Below are 22,763 nucleotides of genomic sequence, written 5' to 3'. Positions count from 1 at the left end.
GTTTGCTGGTTGGACCTGTGACCCTGTGGCAGATCCAGGTTGGACCCTTCCCCTTTGCAGGAAGGACTGCAACTCATGGAAGGGGACCCACACTGGAGCAGTCTGTGAAGAACTGTGGTCCGTGGGGAGGACTCATGTTGAAGAAGTTTGTGGAGGGCTGCATCCTGTGGGTGAGACCTCACACTGGAGCAGGGCAAGGAGTCTTTCCCCAGAGGAGGAAGCAGTGGCAGAAACCATAACCCCCATTCCTGTGTCTCTGCATCTTTGGTGGGGAGGAGGTAGAAAACTGGGAATAAAGTTAAGCATGGGAGGGAGTGAGGGTTGGGGGAAGGTGTTTTTAAGATTTGTTTTTTTTTACTTCTCATTATCCTACTCTGATTTTACTTTGTAATAAATTAAATAATCTCATCAAGTTGATACTGTTTTGCTTGTGATGGTAATCAGTGAGTGATCTCTCCCCATCCTTATCTCAACTCACAAGTTTTCATTATATTTTCTCTCCCCTGTCCAGTTGAGGAGTGAAAGAGTGGCTTTGCTGGGCAGCTGGCATGCAGCAGGGTCAAACCACTACAAGGGACCTCTTCCAAACTGTAATTCCTACCCTAATATTGCAGATTTCCAACAGTTAACAAGACCTGGTGAATTCTGAAAACCTCTCTAAGGGCAGGAAAGCAAGACCTCACTTCAGAAAGAAAGGCTGTACAGAACCAACATACATAGAAATGAATCTCAGGTTTCAAAAGGCGATCTATACCCAGTAAGAGATGTATCACTAGCCTTTCCCAGCCTTTTCCTCACTGGTTCATCTGTAAAGCAGCCCTCCAACAATTCAGAAAACAGTAGTTTCAATCCAGAAAATGCTGATGCTGGGTCCTTTTCACAGATCTTTGTCTTCTGAACACTAATGGGAGATCATCAGCCTTGGGCTTACAGGGGCCTCTAGGTATCTTAGAGGACATAATTTTCCCAAGAGGTTCACCAACTTCTACCCATAAAGTACAGAAGTCTGACTTTAGGGAATTACCACTATGGCCTTGGCAGTCAGTTTGACCCAATCCATACAGAGACACACTGAGAGTACCAGAAAAATAAACCCAGGCAACTGAGCAACCCTGGGATCTCGGACAAATGGACAATGACATGGGAAGAGAAAGAGTAGCTAGAACAAGCATAAGGATTTATGTCTGGATATACATAACAGTAGGAGATGGTGCCTACAAATGACTTTGGTTGTGATGAGCTCACTGCCTGAATCTTGTAGTACGACTATCTCCTCCTGCCACCAAGGAATGGGAAAAGAAAAGGTGTTGAAAGGTCTTCTGCAGCCAATCTCTCCTGCTCAGATACCTGCCCTCCAGCTCTCCTGTGGGGCAGATGATAGTCTAGACTCCTTCTTTTCAAAATCTGCCATATACTGTCCAAAAGACATTTATTCTTCTACCACTCCATGCATCAGCTGGGAAAAGGCAGACAAGGAAGGAAAATTGAGAACAGAAGAGGGCACTTTTCCCTGTCTGATCAACTGCTGGATGATAGAAAGCCAAAGATGTGTGTCACCATGTGTGCCAGCCAGGTAAAGATGGATGCCTCTTCCATCAGTAGATGGTGAAGGAAATACAGTGATACAGGAAGAAACAGATTTTCTGGTGGTGTGAAGAGGATGCAAGGATCATCCTGAACTTACAGAGCAGCACTCAAAGCATGAAATATTTCTTGCAAAAGTTTGCTAGTACTTTTTCCATCCTGCCCAATCCATTCCCAGCCACAATCCTCATACCCAAGTGAACACAGTGACACTTACTGATGAAAATTGAGTGCTATTTTTTGTGTTCAGGCTGCCATCAAGGGAGAAGCTCTGTCAGTAGACACACCAGCACTCAGCTGCCCCACAGAGACATCTGAAGTGCAATTGAAAGAAAGCACAAATGCCTGTGGTGTGAGGCCATGCTTGTAAGACAACAGCCATCAGCTAGGGAGCCTGCGGACCAGCATGGTCCTGAGGGGAGCTGAGTGGCTGCTGAGTCCTCAGCTGCCGTCCTCCACCAGGGCCTGGCAAGAGCAACCTGGCCACCACTCCTTGAGACTGCTCAGACAGCTTTAAAACCACACTCTTTCATCCTTATGCACAGATTTACTTATTCATGTATTCTCAACAGAAGCACCAACGGCCATAATTGGATCCATTACTGGGTTATTAGAGCTCTCAGTCACTGCCTCTGCAGTGTCACATGGTGCTGCAGGAATGCACAGGAAGAACAAACAGGGCAGAGGCACGGCCAGTGGCAGGGGCTTTAAAAATCCATTAAGTTGTTGCTGTGGCAACTAAAAATTTCTGGCAGGAGCTACTGTATGTGGAGAACTGTAAACTTCTCAATTTGTGGAAAATATTGGTCATGTCTCCGAAAGGGAGGTGGAGGAAAAGACAGAAAGAATGGCTCTTTTCAGAGACTGTTACAGCAAGAGCCAAAAATGGTCTGCTTACAAATTTATTCTTATGGCAAGCCCTGACGATGGTTGGAGTCTACATAGCAGAGCTTCCCAGGAGCCAGTGCACCGAGACAGAGCTGGCATGTTTGGAGGAGCACTTCTGGGTATTCAGTCCAGCTGGTCTCGAATGCCAGGAAAGCCATCGAACTGCAGCACAGATAAAGAGCTGCAATCCACTCACTTCTACCTTCACCTGCCTCCTCTGCCCCAAAACCTGTCCAGGGTCTCCATGGAAAATTGAAGCTTGTCTGGGAATTAGCTTTCATTGAAATGGTAGATTCTGGAACACCAAAGTTTCCATCTGTAAACAGCGGGAAATGAAAAAGCAGTTGTTAGGTCTGGAAAAACTAAAATCTGTCTAGAAATGCTGTTGCTGGTCTCAGAAAACACCACAAGTTTTCAAGAGTGGTCAGCATGGCAGTAATGGCACCTGGATGAAATGTCACATATCCCAGCTTCGGAAGGTGTCCACGACTCTTCAACATCACAACAGGGGCTGCAAACTTTCATGCATCTTAAGTTCACATTTAATTATGATGCAGGACCTGCAAAAGCAGAATCAGTGTTGATTTAATGTTGATTGATTTATACTAAACAAGCTGTGCTGTGCCACCTGTTTCATTTTCTGGGAGATTCCCCCAGATCACGTCTGAGACTGCTTAGCTAACACAGACAATAACCCCACACCCAGTCTTTCCTGTTCAAGGATCATGGTTCACTGGTTTGTTAGTTACGAAGTAACTTGCTCAGTGTGGAAATTCAGAACAGCACAGATTCCTGATGTGTAACTCTGAATTCTCTCAAGTTTAGTGTATAGGTTGGAGCTATCAAATGAGCACTTTGCAAAAAGATTCAAGAGTGACAGTGGATGCTGCCAGTAGAAAATTTGCCTACTGAGAGATACTGTATAGGCAAAGTGACTGATGACAATATCCAGCTTTTCTCTGGAGTCAGCAACTTAACTACAAAGACTTTATTGCAAGTCAGACTCACTTGTGGGATTGATTTCCACTGTAAAAGGAGGAGCAGAGGGGACAGGAAGACAAAGATATGGGGACTAGTGTTGGGTCAGCACAGGGGAGCGGCATCCAAGCAGCCCCATTGTAATGCTACCAGTCTCGTCTCCTCTGTCCCCCAGCTACATAGAGGCTCACAGCTTCCTGACCCTGGCTCTCATGGCTCACATGACTTCACTGCATTAATGACCTCAGTGAGAATTTTTTAAGCTGATTGACAGAAACCTGGAAAAAAACCACCTAGGAACTCTGAAATTGCACCATCGCCAAAGGGGAGCTTAATACAGGGCAGGAAAGAGGCACTGGCTAAAGGCACAGGAGGTCTTTAAATAGACACCCTAGGTCTGGCCTGTACAGCATTAAGGATTGTGGTGAGTCTCTGAGGTCGAGGTAAGAAATTATTACTTACAAAGCTCAGTGAGGCTTATGCTTACAATACAGCACTAATTATCCTGTTAATCAAAGTAAAAATCCTGCAGTTTTGTAAATCCAGCCAGCAGAAGTCTGCAGATCCACAGCTCAGACATTTAACCCCCAACTACCCTATATGCTAGAAAGAGAATGAATAGGAAGGTTTGAAAGGCTTTGAAATTTTACTCCACTCTACTTCCTTAAAACCTTCTGCCTTCGTTTCTACCTTACACCACTTGGATAAGGAATTGTTAACAAGGAGGTTTAGAGAAAAAATACAGGATGCTGCCTGTCTGTAGCTTTTAAAATCTTAAATCTGTGGTATATGAATGTTGTTTGTCTAGACAAAAGTCTTTTGTTGGCATAAATATCCCCCTCAATCCATACTTCTGTCATGCACTGAAGTGTATGTCATATATCAAAACCTTACATATTTTACTTTGGTCAATGGAGTTCACGGTGTGGTTACTTCTAGAGAAAAACAGAATTTTCTTCACTGCAAACTACTTCTTCTGAAGTGGCTTGCTGCTTTGAGACACACAGACTTTGGTTTAAATGCTACAGTAAAGGAGGAAAGAAATCAGTCTATCAAACAAGAGAAAGGTAGACCCACACACAGATCACTTCTCAATTTCCAGAGTCACTGATGCAGTGAGGATATATGTTGCTTGAGAACAGGCTTGTCACTGGCTTTGGGTGGTGAAAGATCAGCAGCAGTTAAGGTTGGCAAGGGAAATTTTCACTGTGCACAAATGACAATTTGAGTCTTGACATTAGAGCTGTTAACATCTGCATCTAAGCATTTCCCAACTTAGAAGCAGTCCTAGGCCTTGAAAAAAAGAGCCTGCTCTCATAAATTAGGACCCTATCATAGCTAATTAGGTAAGTACAAGTTTTACTTTAAATTCATAATTTTGAGAGCAGACCCTTGTTTGTTTAGAACTTCTTTTTAATTATGAAGAATTAAGTAATAGAAATTATAGTGAAGCACACAAGCTATACATATGATGTCTCTGACTCTGGAAGTATCAAATATGGAGAGTGCTTTTTTCAGGCTGATCTTCCCATATGCAAATATAACAGGATAATAATTTTCAGTCTGCCAGTGTCAAGTATGGTAGTGGAGGTGCCACAGCTAAGCACATTTTTTGTTCTTGTAAAAGTAACCAAATCTCAGTTTAGAACCAGTTAGGTTATTTGCTCTAGTATTCTTACTTGGATATCTAAAAATCATACTGTTTTTTTGCTTAGAAACTTAATTTGCAGCCTAAATTTATTCATGGGCTATTTATACCCATTTCCTCTTGTGGCAATGTTGTCTTTTAGTTTAAATTGCTGTTCTCCATCCCTGGTGTTTACTCCTCTGACATATTTATAGAGAGCATTCATATCTTCTCTCAGCCTCTGGATTAAACAAGCCAAACACTTCTAGTTCTCATGTATACAATGGATTATCCATTGTCCCCCTCACCCCAGAAGCCTTTCCCTTTATCTATATGGCAGTCTAATGTCGATTTCCTTGCACATGGGTGTTTGGTAGTGTGCAGAGAACTGACAAAGCCATGATACTGCCTTCTCCCTGAAGGGACACCTTGCCTTATACAATCTAGGATTGCATTTGGTTTTCAGTATACTGATAGGGTAGAGGAATTTCTTTCATTAACTAACATACTCTAACCTCTAACCCTTCTCTTCCCTCAACCCCCTAATGAGCTCTCAGCTTATACCACACTTCTTGTTACCAGTCCTTAGGTTATAGTATTTTTTTTTCTGGTATTGTTAACAAATGTTACGTTTCTATTATATTTGCCATTAGTCATCAATTTTTGCTCTATGATATCCAAGCATGACTCTCAGTAATGGCAATATTCTAATTGCTTTGTATCATGCTTTTTAATACATCCACATCCAACGGAAAATCTGCGCTGGAATCTAGAAATGGTGCAAGTCATCCCAGGCAAGTACCTACTCCATACTAGGAAGAGGATTGGTTTTCCTCCAGCTCCAGCCTCCACCAACTGACAAAACCACCATTTCATCAGCATGTGATCTCCTCCTGATACAGGCACAAACTGCATTTTGCTACTCCCCGAGACTCCAAACCCTCTTACGAACATACTGAATCCTGTCTGTGCGACTGGAGGCCTCAGGAAGAAGCCCAGGTGATGTTTTTGCATCAGTCTGGTTGCGAAGACAGAAGAGGGAGCTGTTCTGTCCAACAGCGTTTTCTGAGTACTGGCCTACCTTCCTGTTCCAACTCCACGTACAGAGAGAACCACTCAAAGAAGATCAAGCATGGCTTTCTTGGTCATCAAAGTTCTTGTAGCTTTTCATTTTGTGAACCTATTGAGGGCCAGGCTTTTCACAATTTCCTCCTTACAATATCTGTTGTTTGCTTTTGGATGGTGGGAAGAGAAGCTGCTTTCTTCTCTAGCTACCATATCTGAGGCATTTTCAGCCCTTGTGCTACAAAATTACTTTCCTCCCCTAATTACCTCTCATTTCTCCACTTCTACTTTACTGGTTTTGTTGAGTTGAAATTCTTGAGGGGAGCATGGCATTGTGACTGCAGCACTCATCAGAGACTGCAGGATGCAACTCTAAAATACAGCAACGGTAGTAATACTTCTCTCAGATCACTCACAGCCTTACTACCACAACAAAAGGCATGTGGAAATGCTTATCAATAACATTGATTACGACCCAGATGCTTAGGCTGGCTAAGCATTCTCTAGTGCTCAAGAAAGCTGCATGAGAGTGATAGTCTTGCTCTAGCAGGACTCAAGTTGTTTTAGATGACTTTGGCCTAAAAGCAAATTGGTTTAATTAATACCCTAGCCATATGGGCCTGTAAGCTGAAGAGCAGATGAAGCTCTTGTGAGAAAGGAAGAGAACAGAAAAGCCTGGTCCTAAGATGGCTGTTTCCAAACCTGTTTACTTAACTATTAGCGAGGGTGGCTTCCCTTTAATTTATTTACATAGAATGTTTCTGTAACCATCTGCTCTTAAGCTAAATGAAAAATTATCATCTTTCTCCTGCTGCTGCAGAGACTCCCTTGGATGTTCTTAATAATACAAAAAAATCTATCATTTTAATGCAGACAGCTTGGCTAATAAAAATGATCTGTACCATTAGTAATTATGCCACAAATACAATGCAAACAAGCAGCCTTTCCCTGAAGAGGCCAAGCATAAAACACCTCTCTCACCACCAGGGGCCAGAGACAATGGCGCAGCTGCGGGACTTGGCTTCTCAATTCTCCACCACCAAAGAGCAGAGCGTAGTTTATTGAAGCTACCATTACTCGCTTCTTTAACAAGCTTTAGGTGCTTCAGTCAAACCTGCCCAGGCCCCATTTTCCTAGGGAGTTTTTCTGCAGACTATTAATATGGAGCCATATTCCTGAGGAGGGCTATCTTGGTGTCCCAACTTCTACAGTTCTCACAGTGTCAGAACCCTTTATGGTTCTGATGTATCCACCTCTGCAGTGAAGTGAGCTGATGCAGCTGGCCTCAGCTAACAGATGGGAAACTGAGGCAGAAAGCAACTTAAAGGAACAGCAAAGATGATGAAAGAAAGTGGTTAAGCAAGAAAGTTAATTCATTACTGAGCAATTGAAAACATCATTCTAGGTAGGGCCTACTTTAAAAAGGCCCACCATGGGCAGTTTACTAATAAATGGGAGGACAGCACTATTGGCCCATGTGTTGCCTGATACCACTTCAATGTGGCCAGTGCCAGAGTAGCAGGCTTGATACCTAGATGCTGTTTCCCATCGCCTGCTGCTTGCTTCTACAAATAGCAGCAAATCACTTAACCTCCATGAGTCAGTTTTCTCCTGCAAAAGAAGCAATACAATGTTTAGAGATTCAGGGATGAATGAAAGAAAAACAAACCAAAGCAACAGAGGATGAAATGCTGCTTTCTTTAAACAAGTGTTAAGGGAAAAGGAGTGAGATTACTCCTCAAATTATATCAATAAAATATGAACATACCTCTTTACTAAATAATTCAATTGATAAAGAAATGTGTGTAAAGAAATATAATACATGTCTTGGGGATTTCTGGGACACTTCTGTAGAGAGATGAACATTCAAAAAAATAAAATGGGAACAAATTGGAGGGCCAGTACATGCCCTGAATTCTTGTAGCCCAGAGGTATGGCAACTCCCATGTGCTGCATCAAGAAAGGGGAGTGGCACTGGTGGCTGGGCAGGGGGGCTGCTGAAGGGTCGCACACGGGAGCACACTCAAAGAAGCAAAAAATTTAATCATAAATGTCCGTTGATCCTAATTTCCTTTGCTTCTGTGTCTCAGTCCATAAAATGGGGCTAAAAGAAGCTCTGCTGTGGGATACTGGGATGGGTCATATCTGCACTACATTTCAAAAGCTAAAGATGCACAAAGGAGGGCACTTCTTTGCTAGGCACGCAAGAAAAGCGAGCTACAATGGATGATAACAGGCAGGCGTTAATTGACTCCTCTGTGAAAGTACTGCAGAGGAGCATCAAAGCTGGTGCATCACAGGACAGATCATGCAAAAACACAACCAGCAATTTCCTGAGCTACAGCTGAGGAAGCAATCCATGCAGAGGAAGACAGAGCCATGGCTGTGAGCCAGTCCAAGAAATGCAGGGAAATATAGGAGCTTTACCCGCCGATGTTTTATACTGAGGTTAGAGATGCAGAGAGATCATTGACATGGATGGTAACTCACCCATGAAGGGGATTATAAAGAATAAGCCAAGATACTTTTAAAAACAATGCAATCCGCTGAAGAGCAGATCTTGGCTTGGTTAGAGCTGCTGGGGAAGATTGATAACATAGGGATTGTGCATAGGGATCAGCTACTTTAGTTGCACTCATGCCTACGTAGAGGCTGCAAGCTGCAGAGCTGAAATGGGTTCAGGGAAGCTATCAAATTCCTGAGCCCCATCTCCAAATCTGTCAGGGTTTGTGAGTGACAAGCTGCAGGCAGAAGCAAGGTGAAAGGGAGGCTGTTGTGCTACACCAGATAGCAGTTGCTCAACCCCCACCTCATCACAATTTTCGCCTTGTATTGTTTCAAGGCCTATTAATATTCATAAGAGCCGTTTTATTGTGTTTGCACTTTTCTATCATGCTTGCAGGCCTGATCCCTCTTGCCTTAATAGGATGCGAACCTCATGAAATCAGATCTTATTAGCCAAACTCCATCAGACGCCCTCAGCAACACAGTACCTCAGTCCCCACTCCTGCTAAAGTGAAAGGGAAGCCTTTCATAGTGTTGACATGTGTAGAACTCTTAATCTAATACGACATTTCAATCTTAAGAGCAGAAATGAACAGAAGTAAAACACAGTGCAGGGAATGCCACTGAATGCTGCTGAGTCAAGCCCCACAGCATCGCAGCCAAGAGATATAGAAGTCCTTAGAAAGAAACTTTCTAATCCTGGCTTGCAATAAACTTGATCGAACAAAGCTGCTGGTTCATTAACACCTTTATCTCACTGACAGAAGACTGCTGACTTACCCCCAAATGAGTTCCTCCCAACTGTCTTAGAGCACAAATCTCTTGGCTTTCTCCCACATGATAGTGATTCTGTCCTGGTGTACAACCTCACCTCTGGGGGCTTTGCATAGCGAAAACTGAAGGGAATGATCAAGAAAAGGCAGTGCTGAGAAGTGGTGATCTTATCCACCATCTCTGCTCCCTGCCCCTCCTAAGCTTTAGAACTACTGACTTGACTAACATGCATAAATTTTCAACTCCTAGTCTTGCAGAACTGGGAGAGGAGGAGGAGACTGGAGCCTGCAGTGCAGCACCAATGAGGATGCTCTGCACTTCTAGGACATGTGCCTTGAGTCCTGCCCTATGTCTGCTCCACATGGGCGACAACAACGCCATAGATTAATTTTTCCAGATCCCAGGTGAAGTCTGTGCCTCTGGCAGGAAGAAAAATCATTGCTGGAGATGGAAAGTGAACAGATTTTGTAAGTCAGAGAGTGAAAACAAATACAAAATGTATAGTGTCACACTGCCACTCAGTCATTTTCCGAAGTAGAACAGTACATTGACACAATAATTTCAAAAGAATTTCCAGCTGCAATAGCTAACAAGGACCTTGATAGGAGGCTCTTACTCACTGAATAAGAGCCGCTCAGATCTTGACCCTGAACTGCCCAAATCCTTTCTGCTTAATTCATGACCTTCACACTGGATCAACAATAACTGACAGCAATTTGATGGAAAATTGCTGACCTAATACTCTGGACACTTTGCCAGTCAGGTTTGATACAGAATGGTTCTGTGGTGTGTATCTCCCACTCTCAATATATGGGAACACAAGCTCTTGCCAAAGATCACATCTTATTCTTGGCAGATGGTTAAGAAAATGAGACTAGGCCCACATGGATCCAAACTGCTGACAGCAGAGCTGGGATTCAGTCACAGCCTTTCTCATTGTGGAGGGGTAAAAAGCTCTCTCAAATAACCCACATTACCAAAAGGTCCCAAGTGCAAGATCTTAGGAGTATCTTACCTTTAGTAATTTCTAGTTACAGGCTTTAAAACATCATTTAAAAAAATCTGTTATGTGAAGATCAAAGGAAGGGAGAAATCTGTTGCTATTATTATCTATTCAAACTTACAGCAAGGAAATTCAGCCATACTGTAAGACCATTATCTCTAACTACAAGGATTCTTCCAAGTGAGAGGATTAAGGGAAACTGGTACTGTGACCGAAGGATAGCTGTGAAGTTTCAAAAAAAGACTCAGATATTTAGATTTTCAAATTGCTGTAAAAGGTATGTGCTGTAATTTATAGCCAGTTGAAACTGCAAAAATTAGCCAGACAAGAGTAGATTATCGTATTGACTAAGGCTTTATACAAGGGTACCACCCGAATTCCGCGTCCCAATGTATAAGGTTGGGAGGGAGAGGGAATTTTGATACATAGGACAGTTTTAGGAACACTCTTCATCTCAGCCTAATTGCCACTTTCTCTGAATCAAGATTTCTCTGATTAATTCACAGACCTCACAAAAGGTTTCTCTAAAACATGGGAATAGGTTCTCCATAGGAACAGGTTCTTGGAGCAGAATTACAGGATACTGCAGCAGTTGCTACCTCAAGGTTGTATGTGCAGCACACTGAAATCATCCCAGCAGAGTATGATAAAGAATGCCCTCTGGATCCCAGATACCTTAAACAAATGCAAGCTTTCCCAAGTGTCCTATGTTACAATGTAAGATGTAACCAAAAACATGTATTCTATGATCATCTTCACAAGCTGTTAAAGCAGGTGGGGCAGTGTTTGTTATCTCCTACCATGACTCATCCCTGATAACTCCCTCTGGAAAGGCTATCTGGTTTGATGGGCAATCGAGGACCCACTGCCTGACTCATAAAATTACATCAGCCCATTGTGAGCTGCTCCGCCCAGGGGGAGGAGCCAAGCAGTCTCACGTGGATATAATCTGGGGTTTGGAACAGCACAAACAGCCCTTACCTACTGGATTCCCAGAGGACAAGAGCTATCACTGGACCTTCAGGTGAAAAAAACCAGATCTTTCTACAGGATCACTGCTTCAACAGGACCACTTCATCTGGACTGCTACCACCACCCTGACTAACAGGGTGTCAGGTTGTATCCTGACTCTGTCAGTGCTCTTGTACTATTGCATTTATTTTAGTTTTCCTATTAAATTATAATTCTGACTTGTGATTTCCCACTGGTTTGTTTTCAAACTAGCACACTAAGCCTTTCAATCAGTGTCACAGATACACAAAACCACCCCTCAATACCATGTGGCTGTCATTACTTGTGTAGTGCCTGGAGAAAAAGATGTGTTGTGCTTTCCCTGCTGCATTCAACTAAAACTTCAAGAAACCTGTTCCTCAAGCTGTGCCAACATCATTTAGGTTGTTGGTGTGCAAACAAGGAGGTAAACAACAACAACTACAAAAAAATCGTGTTAATTTCAAGCTCCATTAGAAATGCAGGGTTTGGCAGCAAGAAAAATCAATGTTTGTCCAGTGGAAAAAAAATAAACCACCAGTACTGATAGGGACAAAGGGCTGTTTCAAAGAGGATGTAAAAATCTTGGTACTCAATATCCTCTGAGCTGGGGAAGAATTATTTTCTTATCACAGAGACTATTTGATTCTGACACAGGGAGTATTTTCATGCGAATTATCCAGTCCCAGATACTGCCTGGCAATGTTTTCCTTCTTTATACGTCTGATCATCCTCCCTGGCCTCATTTAGGGAAGCAGCATTTTCATTTCTGAGAAATAGCAGGCCTCTATTAGAGCCAGAGTTTGTTCATCTTTAGGAAAAATCACAGTCATTTGCTGCCATGACTATGTTAATTTGCTTAAAAGCAGCAAAACTCTAAAGATCTGGGCCCTCCCAAAGCACCAGTGTGCATTAGGGTAAACTGCAGTCTACTTCGTACGAATTCACCAAACATCAGGGCTGCTGCCTGATGGGGAAATCCCAAGCCCTGCACTCCCCAGCAGCCTACTTGTGTGCTTGGGGCCAGACCCTGCCCCTGGCTATGCAAAGCCAGGAGGCCCCACTCTCTTCTAATGCATTCTGCATGACCAGGAGACTGCCTGTCTGGCAGAACTCAACTCTACCAAGTTGCTTGGAGCATGGTGACCAATCCACCCCCTGCAGCTTCCATCTTGAGCGTTTATTTTTCCTTATAGAAGCACTAAAATAACCTCCTGGGGATAAAGACAAAAAAAGAAAAAGGAAGGCAAGCCAGAAAGCCTAAACTACTCTGTTTAAAATAAAACAGATACCATTTTTCTACCTTTGCTGGGCATTATTAGTTCCCTGCTGGCACAGTCCAGCACGGACAAAGTGACAACTATATATTACATCAGGAGGCTGCAGCTAGAGAAAGTATATTGTATCAGCTGTGTTCTCCTGTCACTGGCTGGAAGTTAAACACTCCCTGTCTGCAGGTATTCCTACAGGAGTGTGGAGACTGAAGTTCATCCAGAGATGAAATCTAGCTGTTCTGCTCAGCAGTCCTAAACCGAAGAGAGACCTCACTGCCAAAAACCAAGAAATAATTCCCCTTTGTTCTCAACAGATTGTCTGTCTTCCCTGTCAAGAATGAAAAATATCCCAGAGAAGATCCATTTAGCAGAGACTACACATTAAATGACCCGTAACAGGGAGGGCTAGTATCGTCCTCTGGCAAGTGCACCTTAATTTTCTATGAGAAGTATCACATCGTGTGCCAGCTTTCAACAACCCAAAGATCTCAAAGTAAAGTGGAACTTGTGGAAATCAGAGAGCCAAGATCAAAATGAAATGCACCAAACACTTTGAGTTAAAGCCTGTCTCTAAGTGTTGGAGGGTTTCTCACCTTGGATCTCAGTTACGAGGAGGAATCCTGCTACTACTGAAAAGGCCAACACCTGACAGTGAAATGCATAAGCCAAATCAGAATGGCTCATTTCCAGATTTAATGCACAGCACTGGCATGTGTAAGCTTCCCCCTCCACTTGCAAACTTAACTAGCTGCTTTGCAGCTTGACTTCCTGCATGTTTTTAAATAAGCTACAGCAAAAGTGAAGATGCTCAGTCTCCAAAGTAGACAAATCCTACTGGGACATCAAGGAGAAAGTGTATGCTAACATGTGCGAGGGATCCACTAAAGTCTCAGATTGTATCAATAAGTAAACAGACAGCTTTGCAACTCTTACCAGCAGATAAGAATGATGTACACTTCAACAGCAATACAGCATCTGTTATGCACTATCAACTAAGGAAAAGACTAGGCAGTTCTGGCGAGGGAGAGTAAGGTCAGTAGCTGAAGAGATTCAACAGCTCTTGCTTCAGAGAACAAGCACAGCCATGTGTCAATTCATTCACGAATTCAGACACCAATTTAGGCTAGGCCTGTCTTTAATTTATAACTTTCTGCATTTTGACAGCCCTCTGGGACTGTTAATTCATTTGGTGTCTGTAGAGTATGTATCAAAGGATGGAAAAAACCAGCCCAAATATATTACCCAGGCAGCAAAACAGAGAGAAGACACCTTTGGTAGGAAGGCTTTTTTTTTACCAATGAAAGGACTTACTTTTCTTTAACCTAAAGTAGTTAGATGTAAGGTTCAAAGGTTATTTTTCATTATAAAGCTCTATTTCCAACCCAACAACTCCTCAAAAGATTAACCTCTCATATGCAAATTTCACAGACCTGCACTTTCTTCAAAGACACTCATTTCTTGGGATGCTTGATCAAATTGCTTCTGACCTTTTCTAGTATGCTGAGAAGCAGTGAGGAAAGCAAGAGGGAGAATGATGGTAGGGGAGGGGTATGGAGAACAGGAAAAATCCTCAGAGAAGAAGAATTCTTGTTAGCCTATTCTTGAGCAGCTCCACAATCAAAAGGAAGTAGAAATTGGCATGGAAATATTTCTGCCTGAAGGATTTCAAAGAATAATCCTGGAAGGGTTCCTTGGGCATGGCTGGACTCCAGTGGGAATTAGTTTTCATTTGACCCAATTATACATGTTTAAAAAGCACATGCTGAGTATGCCTGTGGGGTTTTCTGTTAAGCTCATTAAAGAGTTGATTTTGTCCTGCACCGAGTGCTCTACCTCAGTCCTAAAAAAATGCTTCCTAAAACCATGAGACTCATAAAAGGCCATAGGACACTGCATATTCCTTAAAATTAAGCAGGTGCCTTTGTGCTTTGCTGGATTAGACTTGACCTGTGGTTTTCCATGAATTCAACCTTTGGTCCCAGAGTGGCTTTCTAACAGAGATCCTGATTCTCTGAAATTTTGCAAATGTGGCATTTTGCAAATGTTTGCAAATATTAAGTTATCTTAACAAACTTTGCAGACCCATTCAAAATAATCCAGAGCTGGTCTCAAGCTATATACTAATAATGATGATGATGATGATAATAGTAATAACAACAACAATAACACCGCCCCAAGTGTGTTGAAACAGACATATTATGAAAAAAAAAATTAACCAAGAGAAAGATCTGCTTCAATTCAAGTTCAGTATAAAACCCTTCAGTACAGAGAAGACAGAACCAGAAACCATTGCCTTGCTCAACAGGAAACATTCTGGTTTATTCAGAAAATAACATGCCCTTTATAGTGCTTTTTAGAAGGAAAAAAAATTGTGAAAATGAATGGTTGGATTCACAAAACTGGCGGTGCATTTAGTTTTATGTAACAGCTCAGAGGTGAGAGCATTCACCAAGGATAGAAGAAAACTAGGCTTAATGGCCCTAAAGATTCAAATTTTTATCTCCAAACTGCTTGTAAAGTACAATATACTGAGGCTACCCTGTTTTTTGGAATGGACTTCTTTTAGCATTTTCTTCTATGCAAAAATAATTAACCATGCATTGGAGCAAGAAGTGGAATTAAAGCACTCTCCCTGCCAACTCAGCATTCTCACCAGTACCTTCACAAGACTGCAAGAAGCATGACTAAGTGCATCGGCCTCAAAACACTCTCTAGCTTGTTAGAAAATGAAGTTTCTTAAGGAATGGAAAGCCCTCTGACCCGAAAGGATGGACTTGCATCTGCCTCTCCTATTTTCTCCATGAGCACTTAAGCTAGAAGTCTTCCACAGACAGGATAGGATCCAGACAGTGATTTCTTGCAATATCTCCTCGCCTCCCCCTTGCTGTTTCCTCATTGAACATTATTAGAAAATACAGGTTTACATGAGAAAATGATTAAGTAATTACCTCGCATCCCTTTCCCCAAACATACTTATATTATAAAAGATGTTGCCAAGCCCAACTATATATGAAGAATAATTGCAGTTAAAAGAATGTAATTTAAATTTTAGTATAAGCAGACTGACCTTAACAGACCAGAGACGAACTCTATTTCCCTGGGGGAAGAAGGAAGTTGAATCACACATAGGGTTAATGCAAGACTGCAGATAATTTAGATACCTATTTATTTACCTTATTCTCTAAATTACAGCTAAGGAGTACTGCATTCAGCATATGTATGAATAGTAAAATCAGGTTCATCATTAGCTGCCTCAGCTTCAGGAAAGAACATGTCTAATAAGGTTACTTGCAAAATTATTAGTGCAAATGATTTACTGAGAATGTGTGTAAGAGGTCCAATTCAGACACCCCATGACAATGGAAACAGGGAAACATAGCACAAGAAAATTAAAATCCTACAAATGTTTCTAAACTTGCATACAAATTACCATATTCCATTATAATGCATTATTTGAGAACTGTTGTCACAGTGTTATTAAATATATTGTAATGCAAATGCAGCAAAGAGCAGAGACAGGATTTCTCTGCAAAAACTGATGAGATGTAATTTCAGATTTTTGCACACTTTCTCTTTCCTCCTTAATGTTCTCCTAGAGGGTACTTTCTCTTTGACTCTATACAGTCCTTTACTCTCTATTGATCCATGGTAATGCACAGCCTACGAAGTTCAAGTTCAACATAAACCATTCACACTGGAACCCTGCAACTCTCGGAAAGCACAATAAATACAGAAACTGCTACTGGACCCCACACTGCTGCAACAGGAAGAGTTTACAAGCCATCTGCTAAGCAGATTTGTAATGCATTTTCACATTTTCATCTGGGGGTGAGGGAGGCAGGGCAGAAAGCCATGGCTACATGAATGAAACACTAGTGGCCACACAAACTACTCCTCTGCTGGCAACAGCTGCCACTAAAGGAGAAGCTGGAGTAAGAACAGACCCATTGGGTAAATCCACTTGGCTGCAAGCACCAAAAGATCCAAATCCTCTGTGAACCATGAAAGAGACAAAAAATGTTTGATAGAAATATAATTCGAGAAAATAAAAGCCCCACTCAGCTTAGCAATGAAATATATTGGTTATTTGACCTGTTGGAGGAATAAATCTCCAGCATGCACCAATTACATCCAGACTGTGATGTGAAAAATCTCCCAAAACGGTTCCTGAGGAAGCAACATAACCTTTACCATGAAAAAATTTACTGTATGCTGGGACATTGCATTTCAAGGGTCACTGTTGTTGCAGTTTAATTGCTTGCCCTGTAAGTACTGCCCAGACATTCTGTTACACTGATGTACTATTCTACTCCATGAACTGAGGTCCTGCCAAGCTTACAGCAATCTTTTAGAAGTCAGCCATTAGATTTCTTCCTCAGGATGCCTTTGAAAGGAATGATGTAAGACTGAACACAAAAACTGGGCATTAAAGAGTGGGAGCACTCTGAAAAATGCACTACAACATGAATCCACTCATAGAGAATTTTAGAAAAACTTCTGCAAAAAATGGGATTTTGTCTTGGTTATCTCTTTGTAAAGGAGTAGTAGAAAGTGCAAGAAACATGAAAGGTGAAGGAAAAATGAAGGTTCTTTAGTGACATATGGAAATCAGTGGACAGCAGGCAAACATTCTACCTCTCCCATCAGTTACATGGACCATCAAGGTCTGCAAAGTCCTGCCATTATTCTCTAGTTGTGTCAGCTCAGGGAAGTGATGGAGAGCTGGTAAACAAGAGCTAGATAAACAAACAAACCCATATAGTGAAGCCTTGCTAATGCCATTACTGTCTTCATCATTTTTCTAGTGGTCACTCTGAAGATTTTCTCTCTCTTTGCTCTACCTCCTGCTTCATTTCACCTGTTCCCACTCCATGAAGACCTGTTCCTATGGGTGCCATGAGCAATCCTGCCCAATACATCACCTACAGGCAGGCAAACAAGGAGCTCTCTAGCCAGTGCAATCATGCAATGCATCACCTTGCACAGCATCTCTCTTCCTCTGGACTTCTGTAAACTTTCTGGAGAAGAGATCTTCATTCATTTGTCACATCCAATACTGAAAGAGAGAATGAGAAGATCTGAAGAGGCAACTTCCATCTAGCTTCCTGACAGTCACAGAAATAATGAACAGTAGTAAAGCTGATTCATGGCAGGAGATGCAGAGCAGAGGCTCATACAATTATTGTGTAAACCTTGTCTGAAGACAAGAATGCAGAACTGTGTCTGCAAAGCCCTGAGATGAAACCTGTTCACTGGTTTGAAACGTGTCCACAGAGGTATTGTTTTGCTCCCAGAAGTTACAAAGGAGAAAGAAGCAGGGAAGAAACAGAAAACCACATAAAGAAAATCCAGAAGGGGAAAGAAAATTCCCCATAGACGTTTCCTCAGGATTTTTGCAGCTACCGTCTGGCTTGAAAGGAAGGGTTTAATTCCGCAATTTCACAAGTATGACACATTTTATAAGTAGGAACAGGAAGGGGAGGTAGTTTGGCATCAGGGTAAGAATTTAGGCAAGTATGCTGTTAGTCCATGAGCCAGACACAGAATTAACATCTCATGAATAAATCATGCCATACAGACTGACAATCTGACAAAGCTAACCTGAGCTACACCAAGAAATCAAGTTTCTAGAACTACCTAGTCCTTTGTCTTAATCAGTGCCTGTGTCTGGCACCTCTTCATCCCTGACGCAGCTTGTTTATGCAGTTATGGTCTCGGGGCCCACACTGGTGAAGCACAGGTGACACTCATTTTGAAACAAGCAAAAATCCTGCAGCATGGGCTGTCTGAACACATTTGGTTGGTGTCTGCGTCAGAGATGGTTGTGCTCTGATAGGAAAGATCTAAAAAGGCATGGGGTCACTGGGGAGTGAAGTATCTGAGTGAGACAGACAAGCAAAGTCCTTACATTACTACTTGTCCTTGAATTAAGCCTAGCCTGAGAAGAGGAGTCGTGTACTAGGGATTAGATTCACTAGAAGTAAGAACCATTACAGTTCCTTCATTAAAGGGATCAGGCAGCACCTGTGACCAGCACTGGAGCATATCAATTCTGCATTTCCACGCCTGTGGCACCAGAGGAAAAAACAACGTTATGGCTACAACTGAATCATACTCTTTTGATTATTCACTCACAACAACCCTAGGGCACAATAAAAAATTGTGGCTTCCACGGTCTGCTGTCTCTCATAAGGGCTGAAATTTCAGACAGCCATGACTTGAGTTCAGATGCATTGCTAAGGCATCACTTGTGCATTGCTGTCAGCATGGGGAGGGGAAGAAGAAGAAAGAAAGTGAAAAGGGTTTCACACTTCGGCTCTGTGAGGTAAAGGCAGAGGAGATATTCTAACATGTGCATCACAGAGCTACACTATATGACAGTACATACAGGTCCTTGGGGAAAAATACTTCCCCAAACACCTGGAAAAAATGTTGCTCTAGGACCCTTCGCAGAGATGAAGGCTCAGAGGAGAAAAGCTAGAATAAGCCCAGTATTCAAGGTGACAAAAAGTTCAGGTGTCTCTTTACACAGCCAGAGAGGTTTTCTTTCATCACTGCAAGTGACATTACACCACTGGGGACAAAATCACTCTGCAGACTCATTGTTGTGTTCCCCGATCAGGCATCATGCGCCTTTGCACTGGACAACAGTAAATCTCAAGCAGACCTATGCAAGAAACTTTCAGCCCATAATTTGATACATCTGGTTTTCCTCCTCTTTTCTCCAAGCACAACCTGTCAGGAGGCTGGCTGCAAAAATCTTGATCTGCTTTAAAGTAGTTGTGAATGCTTTCCACAGCCTGTTGTTCTATATGCAAGCACTGTGCCAGTGTGGTGGGTTTCAAACTATACCCTGCAGAGGGGTGGGACATTTGTCTTGTGACTGTCCATCTTTAGAGTTGCTGGCAGCAGAAGGGTGATGCTGAAGAGAAAAAGGAACTTGTGGCTTCCAAGAGGAGTAGAGCTGGGCCTTAACTTCCTGCAAGAGTTCCAGGACAAGACTCAATCATAATAATGATTATCCAAGATACAGCACCTTTGACTGTGCTTTTACTCTTCTGGAAAGGTTGTCTGAGTTCACCTTTCTGTTAGCTGAAGTTTTATTAGACAGATGCAACTGTGTATTCCTTGAGCTGCCCATGACACAGCCACCCCTTCCCAAGCACATCTTTCCTGCTGCGCTTCTACAGCAGGTTCCCAACAACGTCTTCTTGAGAAGACATGCCCCAATATCATGTTTTCCTAAGTTTAGAACAGTGGCACAAGAGATTATCACAGTTTAGTAGGATGTGGAGTTTGGGGTGGGGGAGGGAAGTGACAGATGAAAGAAAAGGTTCAGGATGTGGATGCAATTTCCAGTATGAAAACAAATAACGTTCTGAGCTTAACAATTCAATTCACTCTTCAAAACTTATGCTCCTTGAACATTCAACTCAAAGATTACCTTTTGTGGGTAGGAAGGCTGGCAAAGCTTGAGTGCTGTGAAACCCTCCAAATGCCAATGGGAATGACAAAATCACTCTTAAATTAGAATGTGCGCTCATGCAATGTGGCTCATGCCACAAAACAATGGAGGAATATAATTGTTCTCATACTCCCTACTTTGTACCTCTTAAAATAGGAGGAAAGTGGTCTTTGCTGAAGAGATGGGGGTTGCACAAAGTTCATACAATAAAGCAAATTCTAGGCACTCAGCCTTCTATCTTAAAGCAACTTGCTATTATTAAGCAATGACTAGAGCACCTTGGTATTATTAAGCAATAACTCCTTGAAAATACAGCATCCAAAGTGAAAAACAAATAGCTCAGAAATGCAAGGCATCCAGGAGTCAATTTTTCTAAGTAACAGAGAAACAGAATCCACCTACATTTCTGACATCTTCCATTAATAAGTTTTCTAGATGAGCAATTCATGACACTGAAGAAATGAGAGCATTAGAATGTGAAATGAAGGGTGATGGATGGAAACCGTAGCAAAGAAAATGGTAAATCATGATCTGAGCTATAGATGTGCAATTCTGGAGAACGTGGCTTTTTCTGACTCCACCAGATTGTGTTAGACCGCAGCTTTCCAATTACATCCCTGTGTATCTTCTGCTGTGAAATTAAACCAGGGGTGTAGTCTCCATGAATGAACTATAACCAAGAAGGAACTAAGAAGTCCTAAATATGCTACTGTATAAATCAACACGGAGCACACATCTACAATACTACGCACAATTATGATTTTTCCACCTTGAAAAGAACATAATAGAACTAGATAAAATAATGTTGCAATTCTGTTGGTTGAGAGTTACAAAGCAGCTTCCAGATGAAAATGAAATAAATAGTTTAGATCTCTGCAGCTTGGAAAAGATATGACTGAGGATGAATATGATAAAAAGCTTTAAAACTATGAATGGTGTACAGAATTTAAATAAGGGATGATTATTCATTATTTTTTATACCACACAAACCAGGAGGTAGCCAGTAAAATGATCAAGCAGCAGGTTTAAAACAAATGAAAGAAAGGATTTTTTTAGATAACACACACTTGAATTGTGGAATTAGACCATGGATTTCTCTGGAGGTCAAAAGCATAAATGGCTCCAAATGTACTTAGATAAATTCACTGAGGACAGGTCTATCAGTGACTATCAGACAGGATGGTTCAGATGGAGTATTTGGCTCAGAAAATGCCTAAAATGCTGATTGCTAGAAGTTAGAGAGATATATATTGGGGAATATTCACCCCAAAACTCCTCTAGCAGTGGAGTGGAAAACACACAATAACACTTAAAAGTCTCAAAAACATCTCACTCCGAAGGCAAGCCTGACCACTGACCCAGGCAGATTCACCATGGCCTGTGGAATGGCATGCCTAGTATCACAGATCACCTTGGGAGTGCCAACTGCAAAGAGATTTCAGAATAGGATGAATCAATTTCACGGGATTACAGAACAAAGGCAATTATTTGGATTATGCAATTGAGAAGAAAAACAGGTGCAGTAATTCTGAAGGAGCTCTGCCATACACTTTCATTGCCTCCTTGAATCTTGGGAAGTGTCTATTTTGTGCAGTCTTCTGGGGAAATGAGGAAAAATAACAAAGTGCATTAATATCTACTTGAAAGTTAATTCTGAATTTCTGCTCTGGATTCTGTCCAGTGCTTCCTCTTGCATCAAGGCATAGAGGACAAACCCAGCATCACTTCACTACTGAGTATTATTTCAGAGAACTAAGATGGAGATGCTTCCTAAGCACTGGCACAGAGGGCTTGAATCCACAATGCAATATGGTGTCTCATGCATTCAAATCATGACTTAGAAGTACAGTCTCACTAAATGTCTAGAATTGTTTTTTTCTTAGGGCAAGGACATCTGATGATATCAAAGGCATTGATACTGCCTTTCTTATCCCTTACCCACTCTTTAATACAGGTAAGTACACTATCCTGCAGCCATAGTTAAGTGACACACAGGAGGAAGGCAAAGGTAACAACCCTAAATGCATCTGTGGGCAAGCTCACTTTTGGTTGCTGGAAGAGACCTTTTAGATGCAGCCATTTCTTATGATTTACTACATGCTTGGATTATCACAGATTAAGTTGCTTCCCTAGACAACAAAATCCTCTTTTTGATCTCACAGTGTCGTACAAATCACCAAGCATAAAACATATTCATGCTATAATGATTTTCTGATAATCTCATGACCTCTAACAGGGTGCACAATGCAGCCAGATATGGTACACATCACATTAATATTGCTGACAACTCACTTGACAACAGGGAGTTTGCACATCATCACCTTTTTCCTACAATACAAGTGAAATATCCCATGTTCATCTGAAAGTTTTTCTCAGCTGTTCGAAGCATTTTGGGGTTGACTATGTTACACTTAAGTGTTTCACCAGTACTATCACAGAATCAGAGAAAAATTCATATACCATTGCACTTGCAATTTTCAACTTGTCTTTGGCAGCACACAGAGACCAAACATCATACACAGACCAGACAGGTGTTCCATGCAGAACCCTGCTTGCCCAAAGGACAGCCCCGTAAAAAGTCATCTGTGTGAAGCATCAGAGTAACAACTC

General features: G+C 41.9%; 1 protein-coding gene across 3 annotated transcripts in view; it reads right to left on the bottom strand.

The window, feature by feature from the left end:
• The window catches only part of LOC125326955 (transmembrane protein 263-like), a 209,446-nt gene that overhangs the window by 18,231 nt on the left and 168,452 nt on the right, over positions 1 to 22,763 (bottom strand). The window contains exon 2 of one of the 3 annotated variants that reach the window (XM_048305677.1): positions 17,666 to 17,744. The exons of the other annotated variants lie outside the window; for them this stretch is intronic. Within the exon in view, the coding sequence (XP_048161634.1) occupies positions 17,666 to 17,729 (64 nt within the window). The 5' untranslated portion in view covers positions 17,730 to 17,744. The remainder of the gene's footprint in view (positions 1 to 17,665; positions 17,745 to 22,763) is intronic. 3 annotated transcript variants of the gene reach the window in all.

This window comes from Corvus hawaiiensis, chromosome 6, assembly GCF_020740725.1.
Source record: "Corvus hawaiiensis isolate bCorHaw1 chromosome 6, bCorHaw1.pri.cur, whole genome shotgun sequence".
Lineage (NCBI taxonomy): Eukaryota > Metazoa > Chordata > Aves > Passeriformes > Corvidae > Corvus > Corvus hawaiiensis.
The sequence above is the reverse complement of the archived record's forward strand: the minus strand, read 5'-3'. Positions and strand labels throughout refer to the sequence as shown.